We start from the raw sequence: 23101 nt of genomic DNA on the forward strand, positions 1-23101 counted from the left end.
AGAAAAATAATAAGGTCGTTTCTCTTTCTAAAAATAAAAGTGAGAATGACTCGGCCTCAAAACTAGGCAGGAATCACTTTTTTATTTATAAAAATAATAAATTGGGCCTCTAAATCATTTAAAATAATAAATAACATGTTATGGCCATTTTTGACCCAAGTTGGGTCATTTTCATGATTTACCATCATAACCCAGCTTCAAAGTAGGCCTTTTTAGTCTACCATTTTCACATAACTTAAGTTGGTTGATTTAATTTAGCTCGAGGGAGGTTGGGCAATCAACATTTTTGATACTGTGGGCAAGGTTTCCCATATTGATTTAATTTTCCAATTTCGCCATGTCCACAAGGTTGGATGATCAAAATAGATGGTACTTGGGTGAAATAAACATAAACGGAGAATTGGTGACCGAATAAGGACGGACGCACAGCCAAGCTTAGGGGGTCCCGAACAGCGGAGCACGCAAGCTTGGACCTCTGGACGGCGACACTAGTGACCCCCCGACGTGAAGAAGGCGACCCCTAGGTGTTTGATGAAAGTGCGACATTTTTCTTTATTGCTATCTAATCCAATTTTGAACAAGCGGGTAGTGACGTCTTTACTGAGGTAGACTTCAGGAATTGAAAGAACAGGAGAGAAAAGTTTAGCACGCATGTTGGGCCGGTTGGCAGTGTTCACAATCGATCTAGAGAAGCTGCTATGAATCTAATGAATCAAAATTCACATATTGAAACAGTTGTGCAAAAACAGTCAGACAAAGCTCGTATTGCTTATCGCACTTGTTTGAATGCATCAATTGATTGCATAAAGTTTTGTTGCGACAAAGACTTTCTTTTCATGGCAATGATGAAAGTGCCACTTCAAGCAATAGAGGAAATTATTTGGAGCTTTTGCAATTTCTTGCAGATCATGATGAGAAAGTTAAGGCCGTTGTGTTGGAAAATGCCCTGGGGAATCTCAAGTTAGTAGCTCCTTCAATTCAAAAAAATCTTGTTAATGCATGTGCCATGGAAACCATTGGGGTTATCATGAATGATATGAAAGGACTCTTTTCTATATTGGTGGATGATTCAAGTGATATTTCAATAAATGAGCAAATGGCTATGGTGTTGCGTTATGTGGACGACAAAGGGCAAGTAATTGAAAGGTTTGTGGGGGTCCAACATGTTGCCGAAACCACTTCTAGTGCACTAAAGGATGACATTGATGCATTCTTTTCTTTCAACAAATTGAGTTTTTCCAAGCTACGAGGGCAAGGTTATGATGGAGTTAGTAATATGAAAGGTGAGTTTAATGGCCTTAAAACAAAGATTTTGAGAGAACAACATTGTGCATTTTATGTTCATTGCTTTGTTCATCAACTTCAACTAGCTCTTGTTGCCATTGCAAAGAAAAATGCCGACATTGCCACTTTTTTCACTTCTTGTAATAGTGTGGTTAATATTGTTAGAGCATCTTGTAAGCGTCGTGATGCATTGAGAGAGCAACTCCAAAAAGAGCTTATGGAAGCCTTTGAAAATGATTGTCTTCAAACGGGTCAAGGCTTAAATCAAGAATCTAGTCTTAAACGTGCCAGTGATACACGTTGGAACTCCCATTATGGTACGTTGATTAGTTTGATTTCCATGTTTGCATTGGTTGTGAAGGTGCTTGAATTGATTGTTAATGATTGCTACAATGATAGTGTGGGTGAAGCAAATAGATTATTGAGAGAAATACTATCTTTTCAGTTTGTGTTTCACCTATTTTTGATGAGATCTATATTGGGAATCACAAATGCTTTGTCAAAAGCATTACAAACGAAAGATCAAGAGATTGTGAGTGCAATGACTTTAGTCAAAGCATGCAAGGAAAAACTACACCGTATGAGAAATAATGAGTTTGATCTTTTGGTTGATCAAGTATATTCTTTTTGTGCCAAAAATCATATTGAGGTTCCTAACATGGATGAGACATATGTAGCTCGAGAGAGGTCACAACGCAATGCTCCAATAAAAACATATCATCATCATTATCGTGTGGAGCTCTTTGTTTATGTCATTGATGAGCAACTTGTGGAATTGGAGGATCGCTTCAATGAGGTAAATAGTGAGTGACTTATTTGTTTGGCATGTTTGAGTCCGGATAATTCTTTCGTAGCTTTGGACATACAAAAGTTACTTCGCCTTGCTCAATTTTATTCTCAAGATTTTTCGGATCGAGATCTATTGGCACTTGAAGATCAACTTAGGATTTATATTCATCATATGCGTTCAAGTAGTGATTTTTCAGAATTGAAAGGGGTTGATGATTTTGCGAAAAAATTGGTGGAGAGAGGGTTGAATCAGACATATACTTATGTGTATTTGCTTCTTACATTGGCTTTGGTTTTACCGGTTGCAACTACTTTAGTGGAGAGGGCATTTTCTGCCATGAATATTATTAAGAGTCCACTCCGCAACAAAATGGGAGATCAATAGTTGAGCGATAGCTTAATTGTTTACATTGAGAAAGATGTTTTTGATTGTATTGATAATGCGGCTATAATGACACGTTTTCATAATATGAAAACTCGTCGTGGACAATTATAGCTTGTATGTTTTATCATGAATTATAAATGAAATTACTATCATTTAATTTTTTAGTGTTATTTACATAAAAAAAAAAATTTATGATATAATGTATACTATGATCTCCAAAATTAAATTTCTGGATCCGTTATTGTGAACGAAAAATTAAAATAGAGATAGAAAGCCACCAAGAGTAAGATAATGGGTAAATAAGATGGAGGGAGATTTGATGGATAAAAATAATGGGAAAAGGCAATCCGAGCAAAGGTTGAGTGTGGAAAATGATGAAGAGTGATGGTTATCTGGTGGATATCGTAGAAGACATTTTGATGGAAAGTGATGAAAGGTTGCGTGTAAAATGAGTGGAGGTTGTTGATCAAATTTCATCTCTCTTTTTAAAATTGGCAGCACCCGCTCAGAGTAAAGATCACATTTTGGTCATCAAACCCATGAAATTGGCTTTAAATTGCCACGTTTTAATCTTTATTACCAAATATGGGCTGGGTTCAATTTCGTTACATATTATATATATATATATAGATGATGGAATACATTAATACTTTTTTTTTTTGTTGACCATGAACACATTAATACTTGAAGACCCAGCCAACCTTCGAATTAGACATAGCTAGCTGACACACCTTAGACAAAAGACTCCCAGTCAAACTAACATAAATGCTTACCGAATTTTCCAATTCCAAACTTCTCCACGTAGGCCTCCCACTTACTAACTTAGCCTCCTTGAACTACTTTTCTTAGCTGGCCAGACAAAATATCACTGCCACCTTTTATTTTAATTCAAGAACAAAAATCCAACTTATCCACCCAAGAACCAATTAAGTTCATTTCTTTCAACCCAGCTCACCGACACCCAGCCAATCCCTCAAAAGCTCCACAAAGCTGCCTCTCCATCTTCTTCCAACTTTGGACGTGTCCACATCTTCAAAGTCTAGACAACTTTACCTTGGCAAATCACACACTGCTCCCTCCAACTCCTCTCTTTTCCTCTATGTTTGGTTACTAGCTCAAAGAACCAATGTTGGACTATATTTCTTTCTCTCGCTTAACTCGCATGCTTGCTTGTGTATGCACTGCACTCTTGTGACCTTGAGAACCAACTGGCAGCCGCTTTATTTTTCTCACCCAATTTCATTTCCAACCACTTTGCCATGGTTAATGCCAATTTGTAGCCCAAACAGTAATATACTTTGGCACACTTGAGGATACATGTCGATTCTAGTAAATATAACACAATAGCTTTCATTATACAAAGTATTTCCAGGTCTATGACCAGCTACTGAATTAAATTCACTCCTTAACACGTCGATCAAAACTGAGCTGAACGGATACAGCATATATTTTAACATTGCACGCTACCTAGATGGGATAATATGTACAAGCAAAGTCATGAATGCACTCTTTAAGCAATTTCTTCAAGACTTCTTTGGCCACTGGATCAGTGCATCCTTGCCATTATGCCATTCTTCAAATGGCATTTTAGAACCCAGTTGTAGTCTCATACTCCCTCATTGGACTCTTCCTCTTCCCACCAGAATTACTTGAGAAACTTTTATGTATTGGAACTTCAGCATCATGTGGAAGAATTGAATGGTGGTGCGGATGGTAGGGGTTGTCAGTCAGTTGCCCGGTCGCTCCAATGACTTCTTGTTTGGAGTCTAGTGGTGCTTCTCCAGAAATGTCTTGTGCATTGAAGTCTATCTCATTAAACATGAGGTTTGCAATGGCTCTGTCAATGGTGTTTGTCTCTGATTCAGTTCCTTTCTTGTTCCCGGACCTGAATATATACAAAATTTAGGTTCAGAACAGACAGCCAGAATGCAAATTAACAGGACAAGAACACAGTTGAAACATTAAACTATCTGAACCATGTCATAGCCCATTGGATTCGTTGCCCAAACCAGTGCCCAACACTCAGTTTGGTGTGAGTTCAATGTTGCAACTACAAGCTAATGTAGGAACACCCTACGAGTACTTCAAACCAATGCAAGGGCAAAGATGAAACTTCAAATTTGTATAATAACTTTTCTTAATAAGTGCCTAAAATAATAGTACCCTCCCATCACCAAAAGAAATGTTCTCTAACTATTCTAGAAATCAGAAAATTTCAGGGCTGTCAATGTTAACCATTGACGCTAATTTAGATAGCCTACCACAAGTTAACCCACCAATAGTTTCATTTGATGAAACCTCTAGCTTTTAGCTTGAGGGTTCATGATTCAACAATCCTATTTTGTTTACATGATAACATAGTGAGAAAGTTGACATAACATGGACTAAAACTTAAATTCTCAAGAAACAAAATATAAGTTTAAGAAATATCATATAATGTACCTTATTCTTTCATCATGAACTGTCCATGAAGAGGGGTTTTCAATCGCAAGGTCTCCATCTTGGCTCTGTGTAACATGGTTTCCTTTTGAGTTATTGGCAAGGCGGTATAAGGAATCTCGAAAGCAAATTCGGGTCTTTTCAGTCAACTGTTCATTCCACGGCAGAGAAAATTCCATAAACAATAATGAATGTGATGGATATGCTTCATAACAGCTTACGTTATTCTGCTTTAAAATCCCAGTTTACCTGTCCCATCACCATTTCCAGATCATGCAATACAGATTCTTCAACTGATGTTTCCTCACCCACAAGTCCATTCATGCTGTGTTGCTCAGATGGGGACAAGACTCTGACCGCCAATGCCTTAAACAAAATAACATTGATAGAGTATAAAAGTGTGCAAGTCAAGAAACTAGTACTACAAATTAACTTCAATACAAGTAAAACAGATGCTAGCAGGGAACTGGTCTGTGACATCCACCAAAAAAAAAGTAGTCTGTGTGACAAACACCAACCTCCAGCAAGGGGCTGTCTCTAAAAATTTATTTTCTTAGTATGAGTACTACAAGAGTAACTTTATTTTTTATTGGCATGCAAAAGAATCCAGATAAAGAGAGCATAGTGATGCAGACATTGACAAGCATACATACCCCGTGGGTTTTTTTGCCCTTTTCAATTTGTGTGAAAGATTGTCACCTTTACAAAACAGAGGGAAAAAAAAAAAGAATGAAAGAAAGAAAAACTAAGGGCCTATGTGTTAATATATATATATATATATATATATTCAGTTAAAAAGAGAGGGGATATAAAGATGAGAGAGAAGAGACAGGTGGTAAATACATAAAAGAGTTTTCAAAGATTTTTTTTTGTTTCAGTTGTAAATCTACTCCTTCCTTTCTTTCCCACCTTTCTCATCTCCCATCTCTATCCTTGTTCTCTCCCTTCTCTCCCCTTTTCTCTTGGATTAAAAGAAAAAGAAAAACAGATGTTATCTAATGGGCCTTACATAGAGATCCGGTTTTAGCTGTTAATAAAACTCGGGCTTTGTATGTTTCTAAAACTACATGGAGACCATATTATACCCATGTGCAAACCATGACATCATGAACTTTTCCTGTTAAAAGCAAAACAGCTCGACTTTCGGGTACGAGTGAGTTGTCAGTAATACACAACTAATAGCTAATTATAGATACGTATCTTCAACATATAGATACAAGCACACTGTTAGTAACCCAAGCATGTCAGAGTACAGCTGTGCCAGGCTCAGAAAAAGGAAAGCTAATGGTTCCACCATTCAACCATGCCCTCTAGCCACTTCCCAACTAAAATGCAGATAAAATTCTCACCTTTACTGGTGGGCAATCTTTTTGTTCAGGGCTGCATGCAGTAAACTGTGAAGTAGTTGTATGCCCTTTGTCTGAACCCACCGCTGGTGAAAGGGCATGAGTTTTGAGATACTTTGAACTTCCTGCACTTTGTGCACTGCTAGAAATACTTTGCGATTCCGAAATCATGTTTGTCGAGATATTATCAGCGGACAACATGCCATTGGAATCAGGACGAAAAAAGAATGATTTCTGTACATTTTCTGCCCCAGGAAGATCATCAAGTAAGGAACTCCTGCATTAAGGAAAAACCAGAAGATGAGAACCCAAAAACAAGGATAACTAAGATGACATTTTGATTGAAGTTAACGCACTTCGAATTTAGGCAAATTTGGACATCATATGGATAATGGAAATTGAATGGCTCTACTGCACCACCAATGTTAAATTTTCATCTTCTTAAATAGGACCACAAAGAAAATAGGATCCCTTGCCAACATTGGTGGTATAAAATCATTCTGAAATTTATGCTTTTCAATTGTTGACTATCATGCTGTTGGTGCCATGTGACGCCAACCTCAAGAATGAACTAGTGCAGAATATGACATGAAAACACAATGGAGCAATTCAATTTTCATTTGGATTTCCTATGATGCCATAACTTATCATGTCAAATTAAGGCAGATAAGAAACTACATGATTTCCTACAGGCATTAAATCAAGTATCTTAATCCCAGAGGTTACGCTTGTACAAGAAAATGTCATCCATTTGTTGGAGTCCTGCTAGGTCATCAAGCTGGCTATTCCCCCGATTGTATGAAAGTGTGGTCTGCTGAAGAGAGTCCTCAGATAATCCTTCGCATACACTTGAACTGCTAGATAGATCTTTTTCATTAACAGAAGTTCCCATCTTAACTTCATCAAATAAACTGTTACCACCAAAGTTGAGCTCTTTAGTGAATTGTGGGTATGTAGAAAAGAACTTATTAGATGACTGAAAACATTCAGATGCACTTATTCCCCATTTTGACCAACTGTCTGGTGATGGAAGCCTGTCTGATCCTCCATTTGGAACAACAAGATCATCAATACCACTCCCGAAATACCAATCCATGAGGCTTGATCTGGAAAAAACCAAAACAAAAAAAACCATCAAAATGTTATAAACAAGCATAAAATGAATAAGTATAGGCTGTATAGCAACAAGTAATTCTGGTATTTTCAGATTTTGATTTATGCTAGGATTGGTCATCAAAAACCCAGAAACAAAGAAGGAGAATGAATCCTATATTCCCCATCCTGTTAGTTCTCCATAATAGTCATATACTCATGTCTTAATTATGAAAATGGAGTTTGTCATTTTCAGGTTATTTTCAACTAACTAAGCAACAAATGATTTTAAGAAACTCATATAACTTTTTAACTCCTACATCCTCAGTTTTCTTGGTAATCAAAAGAACCCTAGATGTCTTGATTATTGTCACTCTAGACGTAGAATATTTCCAGGAGCAGACCCAGACCCGTCTTGTAAGACTAACAGTTATTTTTGGCACAGATCATTTCCAAGATTAGTTCAACTACTTCTAAAGAAAGAAGAAAAAATAAAAATATAACTAAATTAACAAGAGTTCAGAGCTAGTTCCAAAATCTGATTAGTAAGAAAAGGTAAATCAGAAGCAGGACAGCAAAGACTCCATTCTTTTTATTTGATACCAAAGGAATTGATTATAAAACCATTTAACTTATCAATTTCCACGCTATCCAAAACTGACTACCACCCAAAGTAACCTTTCCAATCAGGTTGGATAGAGTGTTGGTTCTATTTTCTCAATTAAGAATAGTCAGCATACAAGCCACAGTATTTACCATCAAAGAAAATAAGAAGAACAATCAATAACAAACATGAATCCTAGCCATCAAAAAAGCAGAAATCTGAAAAAAAAAAATAAAACAAAAAAAACAAAAAATAGATCAAAACTTCACAAAAACTAATAGAAGAACCATATCCTCCTTCACCCATATGAACATTTATACCCTATAAATAAAACTGATGAATAACATACCTTGAGATGGACTACTTGTGAAAATGAAGATGACCCAGTTTCTGATTTAGACAATTAAGTCAGCCCAGATGAAGAAATTTGATTTAGAAGACTAAAATCTTAGATGGGTTTGGATGAAGTTGGAGTCTTTTGAGATGTTCACTCTGTTTCAGCTGGAAACAAATGAGGCGGCCTGTGGTTTTTGGTGTATATTTTAATGCACAAGCAAATAGTCTTTAAGCGAAGCAAGTTGCAAGAGAGAGAGAGAACAAGATAGAAAAGCTACAGAGGAAGAGAGAGAAACAAAGCTGGTTGCTGTGATTTCTTGTGGCTGAGAAAAGAGTGAGATTAGTGGTTGAGAGCACCCCATCTAAATCTGCAATCTCATTGGCCCATGTGGCAGAATCTGGTCCCACAGGAAGGAAATCAGATTTATTACTTGGTGGAGAATTGGGCTTGTGGTGCCGACGTGCCGTGCCCAAACGAGCTGCATCTGAACATTATATTTCCACAAATGCCCCTGATTATTTAATTGAATTGACGCCTCACAACTAACAAGCACGTGGCCGAATCGGTCTTTCACACGTCCAGGCGCTGTAATGGCTTCACGTTCCTGTGGTCCCGCCTAGATTTGCTAAGACACACGTGGCCTGATATGCTTGGGCTTGTCTGACACGTGGCCTGATGTGGTTAGAGTTGAATGACACGTGGCTTGAAGCCGGAGAATGGAGGACAGAGGACTTGCAAGCTGTAAGGACAAAAAAGGTCCAGATTGGTTTATTAGGGGGAACTAGGGATAAGACGAAGTCGGATACAGACTACCACATAATGGAGGCCACAAATTTCCTGGTACCTACATCACTCTAAAATTTTGGATTAAAAAATTATATTTAAATTAATAAAATATTTTTTGGCCAAAAAAAAATTAATAAAATATTTTAATATTACATAATAGTCTATATAAATTTTATTTTTCTCATAAAGATCAATAAATTTTAAAATTATATTTCATTTTAGTCACTAAACTCAATTTATTTAATAATGTCATATATTTTGGTACATTGAAAAATATTAATTTACCATTCCTTTTTTTAATTACTTACATGAGTAAATTATGACGTTATCCTTAATTTAGTTTAGGGTGTAGAAATGTATTTAGGCTATAAAAATGAGGTGTATGATATATAAATTGGATTTAGGGTTTAGAAATTGGGTTTTGAAGCTTATGACTTAAGGTTTTGGAGCTTATGATTTAGAATTTAGGTCTTGGGAGTTAAACCCTAAGTCATTTTGCTGTATAGCAGTCAAATCCAAACCTAATACAAATTTAAATAGTAATGTATGTTTATTAATTTATCTTTTTTTCATTTTGGTTAATAGTAACTAAAATGAAATTATGAAAAGGTGCATTGATTAAAATATAATTGTGAAAAGTTTTATTGATTTATTTATAATTATCCCAAATTGGATTAGGTAAAATTTTCAGAAAAAAAATTAAATAAATAAAAGATGGCAATCTAAATGGATTCAGATTACAAATGTAATTTTTACATGCACAGCTTTATGGAGGATGGTGCTTGATGCAGCGAAGTGGTGCAATCGCACTCCTAATATTATAGGGTCTCATACTTTGATATTTTGAATTGCAGTATGATAAGTTTTGTTTACAAGAATACACATTGTTTGACTCATCCAATACAAATACAATGAATGTACTTAGTAGTTATTATTAAACATAAGCAGCTAGTCTGCGGCTTTCATCCCGCTTTTGTAGGAGATTTTTCAACCTAACCTCACGTTAGGGTTTTTTTATACTGAAAGTTAGGGTTTCGCTATTCTTGGTGACAACAGACGACGATGTAGGTATTCAAAGGGTGTATCGGTAGCATCTGGAGTGTGACACTGCAATTTTGGAGTGCCGATACAAGGATGGATAAGATAGAAAACTCTTTCTCAAAAAGGCTAACTTTGATTGAAAGGGAGGAGGAGGAGATCCAAATTAGCAAAGCTGGCACTGCCGTAAGTAGCAATGTTTTTCGTAGAAGTTTGGTGGCGAGGGTGATGACGGCAAAGGTTTTCAATCGTCCTACTTTTAAGAATACAATGCTGAAACTATGGGATACCATTCGTAATGTTATTTTGAGAGACCTAGGACCAAACTTGTTCCTGTTCACTTTCACCTATAAGGGGGACAAGAAATGAGTGATCAATCAGGCCCCTTGTACTTTTGATAAGTCACTGGTATTTCTTGAAGAACCAAACGGAGCCCCGACATATATGGTGCTAAATCATGCCGACTTTCGGATCCATGCACACAATTTGCCGTTGTTATATATGACAGAGGAGACTGAGAAGAAGATAGGAATCGATTAGGTACATGTTTGGAGGTTGGTGGCAGATATGATAATCATCTTATGGGGAAATTTTTACGCATTAGGAATCGTATTGACATTACCAAACCATTGCCTCGGATCAAAAGGCTCATGTTAAAGGAGGGAGGCAAGGTTGAAATTCAACTTTTTTATGAAAGGGTCTCGATCTTTTGTTATGACTATAGGCGAATTGGACATAATTCCAAAAATTGTATCTTCGCTTTAGAGGCGGAACAAGCAAATCCCGAGAAACAATGGAGAAGTTGGATAAAAGCAGAGCCTAATTTCATTAACCATAGAATAAATGGGGCAAGTGGGTAAAAGGTTGAAGTGGAAGAAGATGTGCATATGGTTCAACTTATTAGTGACCAGGGCTTTGTCCTACCAGCTATTAAGGTGACCAAGCAATCGAGAGTGTCTTGGGAGGAGTTCATTGCTGTCGGTGAGCAGAGAAATAAATAGAAGGAGGAAACTCAGTTGAACGGTTTGGGACTTTCAAGAAATCTGATGAAGAGCGCAAGAGGAAAAAGGAGGCAGAGAATAGGGAAAAAGAAATGGCAGAAGTCATTAATCGAGAGACCAATCTTCAATGAATTTCCAATGATTCACATGAGGGTCAGAAGAAGAGTGGCGGCGTTGGTGAGAAGATGATGGTTGAGAAACCGACGCGGCTCATTGAGCAAGGGGAGAATCAGGAGAGAGTCTTTGAAAGTTTATCCCAAATTTTTGAGAAGGACATATTTAATTTGGGACCTTTGATTGCTTCTTGGGTGACGTAGAGAGACAATACGGGTAAGCAGACTCCTTCAAAAGACCAAGTTCAAAACTTGAGGGCTTTATGATAACCACTTTGCATGGGGCTAGCAATAAGGAACAACAGCTAAAGAAGAAGGATGGTGGGTGGAAACGAAAAGATTGAATGATTCTGACTCAGTCTCAATGGAGTGTGAGGGGGTGGGATTGTGAGGCAGGAAATGAAAGGAAAGGCCAGGGGGAACAGTTTCGAGAGTTTGTACGCAAAAGAAGGGAAGACTTGCAAATAAGAATACAAATGGTGAATCTTGTTAAGGCTCAAATAAGAGCAACGTGGTGGGACCGGGGGAGCCGGCCCACCACGAACAATGAAAATCCTCAATTGGAATATTCGTGGTCTTCGGCAACCTCGAACATTCGCCTATCTCAAACATGTTCTGAAAGAAAAAATGTCGAATGTCATTTTTCTGACAGAGACGAAATGACAGAAAAATAGATGGAGAAACTTATGCTACAACTGGGAATGAAAGAAGCTATGAGAGTGGGAAGGGGAGATATTGGAGGAGAGTTAGTAATGCTATGGCGACATGGATGGGATCTTCGTTTATTATCTTATTCCTTGGGACACATTGATAGGGTGATTGATCAACCATCCGATTTCAACTTTCGCCTTACCAGTTTTTTATGGAAATCCTGTAACTAATCAAAGGAGACATTCTTAGGAGTTGTTGAGATGTTTGCATGGGATGAGAACTGGTCCTTGGATGGTTTTTGGGGACTTTAATGAGATTCTCTCTGATATAGAAAAAGATGGTGATTTGGAAAAATCGGAGAGTTAAATGAGGGTTTTTCGAGATGTGCTTCTTGATTGTGGCCTAACAGATGTGCATGTTTTGGGTGATCCATACACTTAGGAGCGCACCCAGGATGGGGAAGTATATATATCAGGGAACGTCTTGATAGATGTGTGATTAATAATTGTTTACATAGTCTCTTTGAACATTTTATGGTGTATCATCTACAAGTCCCTGGATCGGATTATATTCCTATTTTTATGGAGGTGCAATCTTGGAATCAGTCGAATGCATGCCCCTCTCCGCGTCGATTCCATTTTGAGCAGCAATGGTGCAAAGAAGAATGGTGTGAGGATATAATTCGTGATGCATGGCAGTACACAATTCCAAATCGCAATTTAGTGCTTCAAGGAATACATCATTATGCAATGAACTTGAAAAATTGGAGCTCAAATTTATATGGGGGTCGGCGGAAAAAAAATCAAAAAGTTATAGGTGGAACTTAAGAAATTAAAGGGAAGTTCACAATATCATCAATCTTTTCAACGCCAAAAGGATATTGAGAGAGAATTGGAAAATTTAATTGAAGCAGATGAGGTGTATTGGAGGCAGCGATCGCGCATTAATTAGCTAAAAGAGGGCGATAAAAATTTGAGATTTTTTCATGAATATGCGAAGGAGCGTGGAAAGCGGAATTCTATTGACGGGCTCTTTAATAACCAACAGGAGTGGGTCACGGAAAAAGATTAGGGAATATGTTTTGTGATTATTTCATAACTCTGTTTACTTGTATTGGTGGTGTGGATATGCAGAGGATTTTAGAGATTGTGGAGCCCAGAGTCACGGAAGTGTTGAATCAGAACCTTATTCGGCCTTTTCATCAGGAGAAGATTGAGCATGCTTTAAAATAAATGGCAAATTACAGGCAAGTACCTCAACTAACCACCCAATTTCACTCAAGTAACCCAATAAAAAAAAAACAAAATTGTTCAGAGATACCTCAATTACTAATGTTGAACATCCAGGTACCTCCGTTAACTTTTCTGTTTGGGAGGCCGTTAACTGCCTACGTGACACACTCACATGGCTTTAAAAAAATGCCATGTAGACAAAAAAATAATAAAAAATGAAATAAACTTTTAAAAATAAACTAAATAATTTTAAAAAATTAATATACCCACTAATTAAATTAAAAAACAAAAACAAAAAACTCAATCTTAAGATCAAACAAGTTCATGGCAAAAAAAAAAAAAAAAAAGATCAAACAAGTTAAATTGAGCTTGAATAAGTGGAATTACTCATAAATCTTAGCTGCCCAGTAAAGACAAACCCAAAAACCTTTCAATAAAGGAAATGAATTTGGAAATCAAATCAAGAAACAAAATTTACCCAGAAAATTCAATCAATTAAAAAAAAACCCAGTTTAAAAAATCACCTAGTTTGATCGGGAGGCTTGTAGCCATTGCAGATCCCGATCTACAACTCTCACCTCAACCACCAGCCATTGCGGACGATAATAGCGGGCTGTTGAAAGAGAGACGTCGACAACTGAGTCTCCGGCACCTCCTGAGAGCCAAACACCTCAACTCCGGTGACGTATAGCTGGTTGGAGAAGATCGGCGCTTGTCCTTGACGGAGTCGACATCGAAGTTTGAGAACGAGTAGAATCTGTCGTCGTCGAACGGACGAGTTGTAACCTGCATCATCTTCGTCGAACAGGCGGGTTAACCCGGACCCGATCTGTGCTCCCTCTGTCCTGCATCTTCTTCACCAGCGGCGGGGACTTGCAGCTAAGATATGGTTTTCGTGATTTTTGTCTCCCCTCTCCTCCGCGATTTGTTCTTGGATTTTGCTCAGCCCTTTCGTGATTTTTGTCGATTTGGTTATGGATATAAGTTCTTCTTTTGATTTCTGGTTGATTTTGGATTTGATTTCTTCATCAATTTGGTTTATGTGTGATTTATTTGGGTAATTTCTTGATCTGCGATTTTTGTGTGATTTCTTTGGGTATTCTTGATATGCGATTTTTGTGTGATTTCTTTGGTAATTTATGTTTGGCTGCAAATTTTTTACTCCATAATTTTGGATTTTAGGTGTTATGTATAATCTGTTTGATTTGTTTGTTTTTTTTTTTGTTTGCTTAATCTATTTTGAATCGTTTGTGTGTGAATTGCAAGCCAAATACATGAAGAAGAAAGAAAAATAACAAAAAGAAGAAAGAATGCATGAATTATTTTCCAGTAATCTGTTATGTCCAAACGAAAAAGCCAAATGCATGAATCTTTTTTTGTTTTAATTTTTATTTTAATTATTGGGTATTTAATTTTTTTTGTTTTTTTATAATTATTTATTTTATTTTTAAAAGTTTATTTTATTTTTTATTATTTTTTTGTTTGCATGGCATTTTTTAAAGCCATGTCAGTGTGCCACATAGGCAGTTAACAGCCTCCCAGACAGAAAAGTTGACGGAGGTATCTTTGATCAACTTTTTTTATTGGGGTACTTAAGTGAAATTGAGTGGTTAGTTGAGGTACTTGCGTGTAATTTGCCCTAAAACAAATGTATCTCACCAAAGCTCCGGAAATTAATGGCATGTCTGCCATCTTCTATAAAAAAATATTGGCATATAGTTGGCGATGATGTTGTTGATTTTTGCCTCAGAATTTTGAATGGACTGGAGAGTGTTTGTAGTGTAAACCATACTTTACTAGCTTTAATTCCGAAAGTGGAGGTCTCACAAATTGTAGCTGACTTTCGGCCAATCAGTCTTTGTACAGTGCTTTACAAATTGGTTGCGGGGCAAACCGGCTGAAATTGGTTCTTCCACAGTTGATCTCGGAAAAGCAAAGTGTTTTTGTGACGGGGCGCTTGATTCTTGATAATGTTGTAGTTGCCTTTGAGTTGACCCATGCAATTAAGATATCCTAAATCAGACACTCCGAAGATGGCTCTTAAACTTGATATAGCAAAAACATATGACCGTGTTGAATGGAGTTTTCTGGAGGCTTTGATAACAAAACTTTTTCTTCATGAGCAGTGTGTTTCATTGAGTATGGACTGCTTGACCACGGTGAGCTTTGCTGTATTATGAACAGGGCTACGGCAAGGGTGCCCGCTGTCGCCGTATCTAGCTCTTCCTTATTTGTGCGGAAGGTTTCACTGCTTTAATTAATGATGCAGAGCGTAGAAGGGTGATTAGAGGGGTAAGGGTGATTAGAGGGGTAAGGGTGACTCACAATGCTCCAAATATCACACATTTATTTTATACTGATGACAATTTTCTCTTCCTTGAAGCAACGATTGATGGAGTTAGGGAAATTTAAAACATTCTTTGTATATACGAAAAAGTGTCGGGACAAATGGTGAATCTCACAAAATTGGCTGTTTGTTTCAGCAAGAATGTCGATCATCTTACATACACTATTATTTCTCAAGTTCTTGGGTTGCCCAAGGTTGACTATCATGAGAAATACCTTGGCCTCCCTATGGTTATTGGGTGGGAACGAAAGAAAATGTTTAAGTCTGTCAAGGAACGTATATGGAAGAAGCTGAGTGGATGGAAAGATAATTTTTTTCAAGGGCGGGGAAAGAAGTCTTGTTGAAGACAGTGGTTCAAGGAATCTCCATATATTATGAGTGTATTTCAAATGCCTAAGGCAGTTTGCAAAGAGATAAGATATATAGTTTTTCGTTTCTTGTAGAGAAGTGGTAAAAAGGGGAAAGGTATTCGCTGGCTTCGGTGGGAGAAATTATGTCACTCAAAGTTGGAGGGTGGGTTGGGTTTTCGAAATTTGCAATTTTTTTAATAAAGCCCTAATAGCTAAGTAGGGGTGGCATCTCATTCAATCACCAAATTCTTTGGTTGGCTACGTCCTACAAAGCCGATACTTCCCTTAAGGCTCTTTTATGGATGCTGCACTTGGCTATCGTCCTTCATTAGTTTAGAGATCTTTACACTGGGCTCAAGACTTGTTAAAAGGTGGTATCAGGTGGCAGCTAGTTGGTACTAGAGAACATATTTCTGTCAACAAAGATAAATGGCTCCCATCACCAGTTACTTTCAAAGTACAATCTCTATAGTTGTTACTTGATTATTGTATGGTTAGGAACCTTATCAATTCCTCTGGTGTATGAAATTTTGACATTCTATATAACTATTTTTTGATTGATGAATGTTCGTACGACTAATCATCTCGGCATAACGACAAGTCACACAAGGCCTAACACCATGCTGTTTGGGCCTAGACCCAAAAGACTAAGCCCTTCCTGGGCTCCTAGCCCATGACCTCCTAGGCTCCGGCCTCATGGGCTCCGGCCCCCTGGGCCCCGGCCTTTTAGGCTCCGGCCTCCCAAGCTCAAGCCTCCCGGGCCCCCGGCCCGTGTCAATTCACTCGGATCCTCGAGACCGGTGCCACTTGGCGCTCCTACAGTGCAAGTCACCACAAAGGACACGTGTCGTCACCGGATTGGTTGACACTCTTCCAAAGGTACTATAAAAGAGGTACCTTCTTGTCACAAAAGGACAACTGAAATCATTATTATACTATTCACTCACTCTGCTCTCAGATCTCTCTGGACACTGACTTGAGCGTCGGAGGAGCTTTGGCCGGCACCACACCGGTGCCCTTCCCGCTCACTTTTGTGTACTTGTGCAGGGTGCTTGGATATCATTCTCTCTCATTACTCACCAGTCGGACCCAGCTACCCGTTCCTGCCCCACTTCGACGTGTCATCCACTCAGTGGTAGGTCAACGGGCCTACGTGGTTCGACTCGACGTTGACTGCTTTACCATTTTTGAGCATCAACAGTTTGGCGCCGTCTGTGGGAAACGCACAACTTTTCCCCATTGAATTCTCTACCCTCAGTTGAGGTGCAGAAACCTTCCGAGCTTCCGAGCTCCCGAGCTTCCGAGCTCCCTAGCTTCCGAGCTTCCTAGCTTCCGAGCTACCGACCCTCACAATGTCTGACGGAGGTCCTATCCTCGACCAAGTCGACAACACCCCGCTGGTTGACAAGCGAGGCAAGAAGACTGCCGAATCTGATCAGGAGGAGTACATCCAGCGATTGGAGGCTCAGCTCCAACGAACCCAGGAACAGCTCGACCTCCAAAAAGGTGCAACACAGCTGTATGAGCGACTCCTCCGCGACAGGGAAGAACATACCACCCCCCGGAGTGGTGAGAGAAGGAACCCCCATGACAGGGACGAACACACCATTCTCCGGAGTGGTGAGAGGAATAACCCCCCCCGAAGGGACCAAAATGTTTCGCGTCAGCTGGACGCGGGGGAAGGTAGCCGCTCACCCCCAGGTTTCCAAAAGAGACTTATCCACCCGGTCAGCCGGGCTCGATCTGGCGAGCATCCTACCCGCTCTGAGGAGTTCCACATTTACCGGGACTGTCGTCATCTGCTCGACGACAACCGCTCTCGGTGAGAAGAGCAGCGGACGAACCGGGGCGAATCCAACCCGCGTCCCCGAGATTTGGAGGAGGAGCAGGGGCGATCCAACCCGCGCCCCCGAGACTTGGAAGAGGAGCAGGCTCCCCGTCCCAAGCGACGACGGGGAAAAGAGCAGGTCCTCTCGGCTGGGCGCCGCGCAGAAAGTAACACTTACGTAAGTGAACAAGTCGCTGACTCCGGTAACAGCGGCTCTCTTCCACCAGACCAGCTCCAGCAACTTCTCATGGACATCAGTGAGCGCCTGAAAAGAGTGGAAGGAGGAAGTCGGGGGGGCACCCATCTTTAGAAACAAGGGAGCTGCCTGGACCTTTCACAGCTCGCATCCTGTCCACTCCTCCGGTTGGCGACGTCCGACCTCCCAAGATCACTCCATACACAGGGAAGGAAGACCCATATGACCACCTCATGAGTTTCAGATTCGCTCTGGAATCTAAAGGTGCTGATGATATTACGAAGTGTCGAATCTTCCCTTCCACCCTCTCTGGCAGTGCAAGGGACTGGTTCTACCAACTTCCTCCGGGCTCGGTTGATTGTTTCAACGAGCTCCGAGAGCTCTTCCTAGGCCAGTATATCATCCAGACCGATAGAATCTACACCACGGATGACCTGACTCGAGTCCGACAGGGCAGCAGGGAATCCCTCCGGGAGTACATCACTCGATTTCAGCTAGAACGATCCCGGTGTCGCGACTGTGATGAGAAGGTAGCCTTCGCTGCTTTCAAGGGTGGTCTCCTAGAGGGGGACTTCTTGTTTGAACTCAACCGCCGCAATCCGCGCACCTACAAAGAACTTATGCAAGAGGCCATTGCCTATGCTACTGCGGAATTCAAAACATATGGGAAGAAGCCGCCCACCATGGATCGCCCAAGTACCGACCAGGCCATTATAGTGCCACCCCAGCCCAAGCCCTACTCGGGTAATCAGCATGGGGGGTCCGGGAAAAAGTTCAGTAAATTCACCAAGAAGCAATTTGGTGATGGTAGAGGTGGAGGGCAACGAAGGGAGGAAACTTATCAGACATCCTACGCCTCCAGGTTCAAAGTCTATACAATTCTCACTGTTACTTATACAGAATTGTATCCTCAGATCAAAGACATACTTCCCAAGCTAATTTTGATGTGGCTCGGATCCTTGTTGATTGTGGTAGCTCCGTCAACATCCTCTTCGCCTCCGCCTTCACAGCTCTTGGGATTGACAAAGAGAGGCTTGACCGGTCGGTCGCTCCTTTACTTAGCTTTTCGGGCGATGTGGTCACCCCTCTTGGCGGGATCTACCTTCCACTCACCCTTGGGAGGTATCCTTCGTCCGCTACCACAACCACTCAGTTTTTGGTGGTCGACTGCCCCACAGCGTACAACGTCATCCTGGGGCGACCAGCCCTTAACCAACTGAAGGTTATGATTTCCACTCACTTGCTTCTGATCAAGTTCCCGACCCCATGTGGCACGGGGGTAGTCAAAGGCAACCAAGTGTCAGCCAGGTCCTGCTATACGACTTCCGTCAAGAAGAAGAAAGAGGCCATGCCCTCTATGGCTGTTTCTGTCTCCCCCACCTGCCCCACCCCGGATCCTCCCGAAGATCCTCGTGATTCATCTTTCAGAGCTATTGCCCAACCAGATGACAATCATGTGGAAGAAGTTCTCATCTCACCCGCCTACCCGGACCGCAAGGTACGGGTCGGAACCCAGCTTAGTATTGCTCTCCGAGACGAACTCATCAACTTCCTTCGTGCCAATGCTGAAGTCTTTGCCTGGTCCTATGATGACATGCCTGGGATCTCTCCAGAGGTGATCTCCCATCGCCTAAGTCTTAACCCGCGGCACCGCCCCGTCCGCCAAAAGCGCAGGCAGTACAAGCCCGAAATCTATGCTGCTATGAAGGAAGAAGTCGACAAGTTACAGAAAATTGGTTTCATCCGCGAGGTTTCCTACCCGGATTGGCTGGCCAATGTTGTGATGGTCAAAAAATCAAATGGCAAGTGGCGGATGTGCGTCGACTTCACCGACCTCAACAAGGCCTGCCCCAAGGATAGTTTTCCTCTTCCCCGAATTGACCAACTGGTTGATGCCACAGCAGGCCACGCCCTCCTTAGTTTCATGGACGCCTACTCCGGCTATAACCAAATCCTTATGCACAGCTCCGACCAGGACAATACGGCCTTCATTATTGACAGGGGCCTATATTGTTACAAAGTCATGCCTTTCGGACTCAAAAATGCCGGGGCCACCTACCAGCGTTTGGTCAACTCTATTTTCTCAGAATATATTGGTAAGTCCATGGAGGTCTATGTGGACGACATGCTTGTTAAGAGTGTCCGGGCAGAGGACCACGTCCACAAACTCTCTGAGATGTTTTCCGTGCTCAAGAAGTACCAAATGCGCCTGAACCCTGCCAAGTGCACGTTCGGCGTATTTTTGGGAAAATTCCTTGGCTTCATGGTGAGCCAAAGGGGGATAGAGGCCAACCCTGAAAAAATCAAAGCCTTGATCGATATGCAATCTCCCAGAACTCAGAAGGAAGTGCAGAGCCTAACGGGCAGGGTCGCCGCCTTGACACGATTCATATCCAAGGCCACCGACCGTTGCGCCCCATTCTTCAAAACCCTTAAGGCTCGGACAAAATACATTGACTGGACTCCGGAGTGTGAGAAGGCCTTCCAAGATCTAAAAGAGTACATGAGCAAATCACCTCTACTTTCTAAACCCGAGCCAGGGGAAGAGCTACTCCTCTACTTGTCCGTTTCCCTGACAGCCACCAGCTCAGTCCTCATTCGACTTGAGGATAGGGTTGAGCACCCGGTGTACTATACTAGCAAGGCCCTGCAAGATGCTGAGACCAGATATCCAGAGATAGAAAAATTAGCCCTTGCCTTGGTCACATCAGCCCGGCGCCTCCGCCCATACTTCCAGGCTCATCCTATCGTGGTTCTCACCAACCAACCACTTAGGCAAGTATTGCAGCGGCCTGAGGTCTCTGGCCGACTTATCAAATGGTCCATTGAGTTGAGCGAATTTGACATTTCCTACCGCCCAAGGCCCGCAATCAAGGGACAAGCCATTGCAGACTTCATTTCAGAGTCTACATTCCTACCCGAGGCTGAGCCCTCCTCCACCATTGTGTCGACCACCGACCCACCAACTTCTTCTACTCCAGCAATAAGGTTGGATCGCCCAATCTGGTCCTTATATGTTGATGGATCTTCTAATCAACAGGGCAGTGGAGCCGGACTTGTTTTGATCGCCCCTGACCAGACCACCATTGAGTATGCTCTTCGATTCGGCTTCCAGGCATCCAACAATGAGGCTGAATATGAGGCCTTCATTGCCGGCTTATCTTTGGCACTACATATGGACGTTGAGCAACTCCGAATCTACAGCGATTCTCAACTTGTGGTGAACCAGGTCACGCAGGAATACCAGACCAAGGGTGAGCGCATGGCCGCCTACTTCACCAAAGTTCAAAGCCTACTCAATCAATTCTCAGCATACCAGCTCATCCAAATCCCTAGGGCGGACAATGAGAGGGCAGATGCCCTAGCTCGCCTTGCCTCGGCAGTCGACCATGAAGCTGGGAGGTCTGTCCCAGTCGAGTTCTTACCTCAGCGCAGCATTGATGTTATGGAAGTCTGCCAATCTGCGCAACAAGCTAGTTGGATGGACCCTCTCCTTGCATTTCTTAAGCATGGGAACCCACCCGCGGACAAGGCTGAGGCTCGACGCCTTCGCCATAGAGCTTCCCGGTACACCATTATTAACGACAAGTTATACAAGCGGGGTTTCTCCCTGCCATACTTGCGCTGCCTCACCCCCGAACAAGGCGACTATATCCTCCGGGAGATCCATGAAGGGGTCTGTGGCAATCATGCAGGGGCCCACTCTTTAGCCCACAAGGCCATCCACCAAGGCTATTATTGGCCGACCCTCCGCGCTGATGCAAGGAAGCTCACCCAGAAATGCATCAAGTGCCAAAAATTTGCCACTTTTCCGCACCAACCACCCGAGCCCCTAACTACCATGAACAGTCCTTGGCCCTTTGCCCAATGGGGCATTGACTTAATCGGACCAATGACCGAGGGGAAGGGCAAGGTCAAAATGGCAGTAGTCGCAGTGGACTACTTCACTAAGTGGGCAGAGGCCGAACCCTTGGCAAAGGCAACCACCCAGACCATCAAGAGCTTTGTATGGAAGAACATAATTTGCCGCTTTGGTCTCCCTTACGCTATTATCACTGACAATGGCAAGCAGTTCGACAACAAAGAGTTCAAGTCATTTTGCTCCGCCTTCAACATCAAGGTTTTCTTTGCCTCTCCTGGTCATCCTCAGGCCAACGGGCAGGTCGAGGCAGTCAACAAGACCATTAAACATACCTTGAAGACCAAGCTTGATGCCAAGAAGGGAAAGTGGCCTGACCTCCTACCCGAAGTCTTATGGTCCTACCGGACGACCTGTCGGTCCTCGACCGGGGAAACCCCCTTTTCTTTGGCCTTTGCTTCTGAAGCCGTCATCCCAGTTGAGGTCGGGCTTGCCTCTTACCGCCTCGATACATTTCAGCCTGAGCACAATGCTGACCAGCTAGCCCTCAGTCTCGACCTCGCTGAAGAGCATCGGGCCCAAGCTGAGCTACACAAGTACGCCTACCAGCAACGGGCTACTCGATACTACAATTCTAAAGTTAAGCCTCGCCACTTCCGAGTGGGGGACTGGGTCCTGCGCAGCACTACCTTGGCCAAAACGGGTGCTTTAAAACCTAATTGGGAAGGACCGTATGAAGTCATTGAAGTCATCCGCCCAGGCACATACAGGCTCCGCGCCACAACTGGCAAGGAACTCGGCCACCCTTGGCACGCCGAGCACCTCCGCTACTTTTACAAGTAGACAAATGTTGTACCCCCCGGGGACTTTTTTCAATTTTATCTATGTTATCACTTTCAATAAATACAAGTCCTACCACGGACACTTTTTTCTTCATTTTTATTTAAAGTGTTAATTGGCTGTATGGCCCCCGGGCCATCAGACATCCGACCCTGCCCATATCCGCCCCATGCATTCAAGGGAAGCTAAGTACCATGCATTCAGGGCGCGGCTATGGCAAATGCATTCAAGGGAAACTAAGTACCATGCATTCACGAAAGTCCTACCACGGACACGTTTTTCTTCATTTTTATTCAAAGTGTTGATTGGCTGTATGGACCCCCGGGCCATCAGACAGCCGACCCTGCCCATATCCGCCCCATGCATTCAAGGGAAGCTAAGTACCATGCATTCAGGGCGCGGCTATGGCAAATGCATTCAAGGGAAACTAAGTACCATGCGTTCACAGGAAAATCAATTTCATGCATCCAAGGGAAACTAAGTACCATGCATTGGATAAAAATCTGCAATACCATGTATTCAAAAGAAGGGCATCCTACCCCATAACGGGTCGGACACCCTCCAAATCATCCAAATAACAAGTA

At 41.8% G+C, this 23101-nt stretch overlaps 1 protein-coding gene and 1 pseudogene across 1 annotated transcript; one reads left to right on the forward strand and one right to left on the reverse strand.

Moving 5' to 3' along the window:
- The first annotated feature begins 707 nt into the window (after window positions 1-707).
- LOC147291702 (uncharacterized) lies at window positions 708-2569 on the forward strand (annotated as a pseudogene).
- Window positions 2570-3772: 1203 nt separating this feature from the next.
- Window positions 3773-8511, reverse strand: LOC147291703 (protein LNK3). The gene is made up of 6 exons (XM_086237652.1): window positions 8289-8511; window positions 6978-7349; window positions 6247-6520; window positions 5147-5263; window positions 4901-5046; window positions 3773-4343 (listed from the first exon to the last, which is right to left on the reverse strand). The coding sequence occupies exons 2-6, from the start codon at window positions 7337-7339 to the stop codon at window positions 4046-4048; spliced, it is 1197 nt and encodes a 398-aa protein (XP_086093778.1). The 5' UTR covers window positions 7340-7349; window positions 8289-8511; the 3' UTR covers window positions 3773-4045.
- Between the last annotated feature and the right edge of the window lie 14590 nt (window positions 8512-23101).

The sequence above is a fragment of the Dryas octopetala genome, chromosome 3 (assembly GCF_963921425.1).
Source record: "Dryas octopetala chromosome 3, drDryOcto1.1, whole genome shotgun sequence".
Classification (NCBI taxonomy): Eukaryota; Viridiplantae; Streptophyta; class Magnoliopsida; order Rosales; family Rosaceae; genus Dryas; species Dryas octopetala.

What these genes read in the sequence shown, in the direction of transcription:
- LOC147291703 (XM_086237652.1), bottom strand. Translation starts at nt 7,339, where the DNA reads ATGGATTGGTATTTCGGGAGTGGTATTGATGATCTTGTTGTTCCAAAT. An exon ending in CAAATGGATGACATTTTCTT is followed by an intron (nt 6,521 to 6,977) that starts GTACAAGCGTAA and finishes TCCTTAATGCAG; the next exon opens with GAGTTCCTTACTTGATGATC. An exon ending in GTTCATGATGAAAGAATAAG is followed by an intron (nt 4,344 to 4,900) that starts GTACATTATATG and finishes GTATATATTCAG; the next exon opens with GTCCGGGAACAAGAAAGGAA.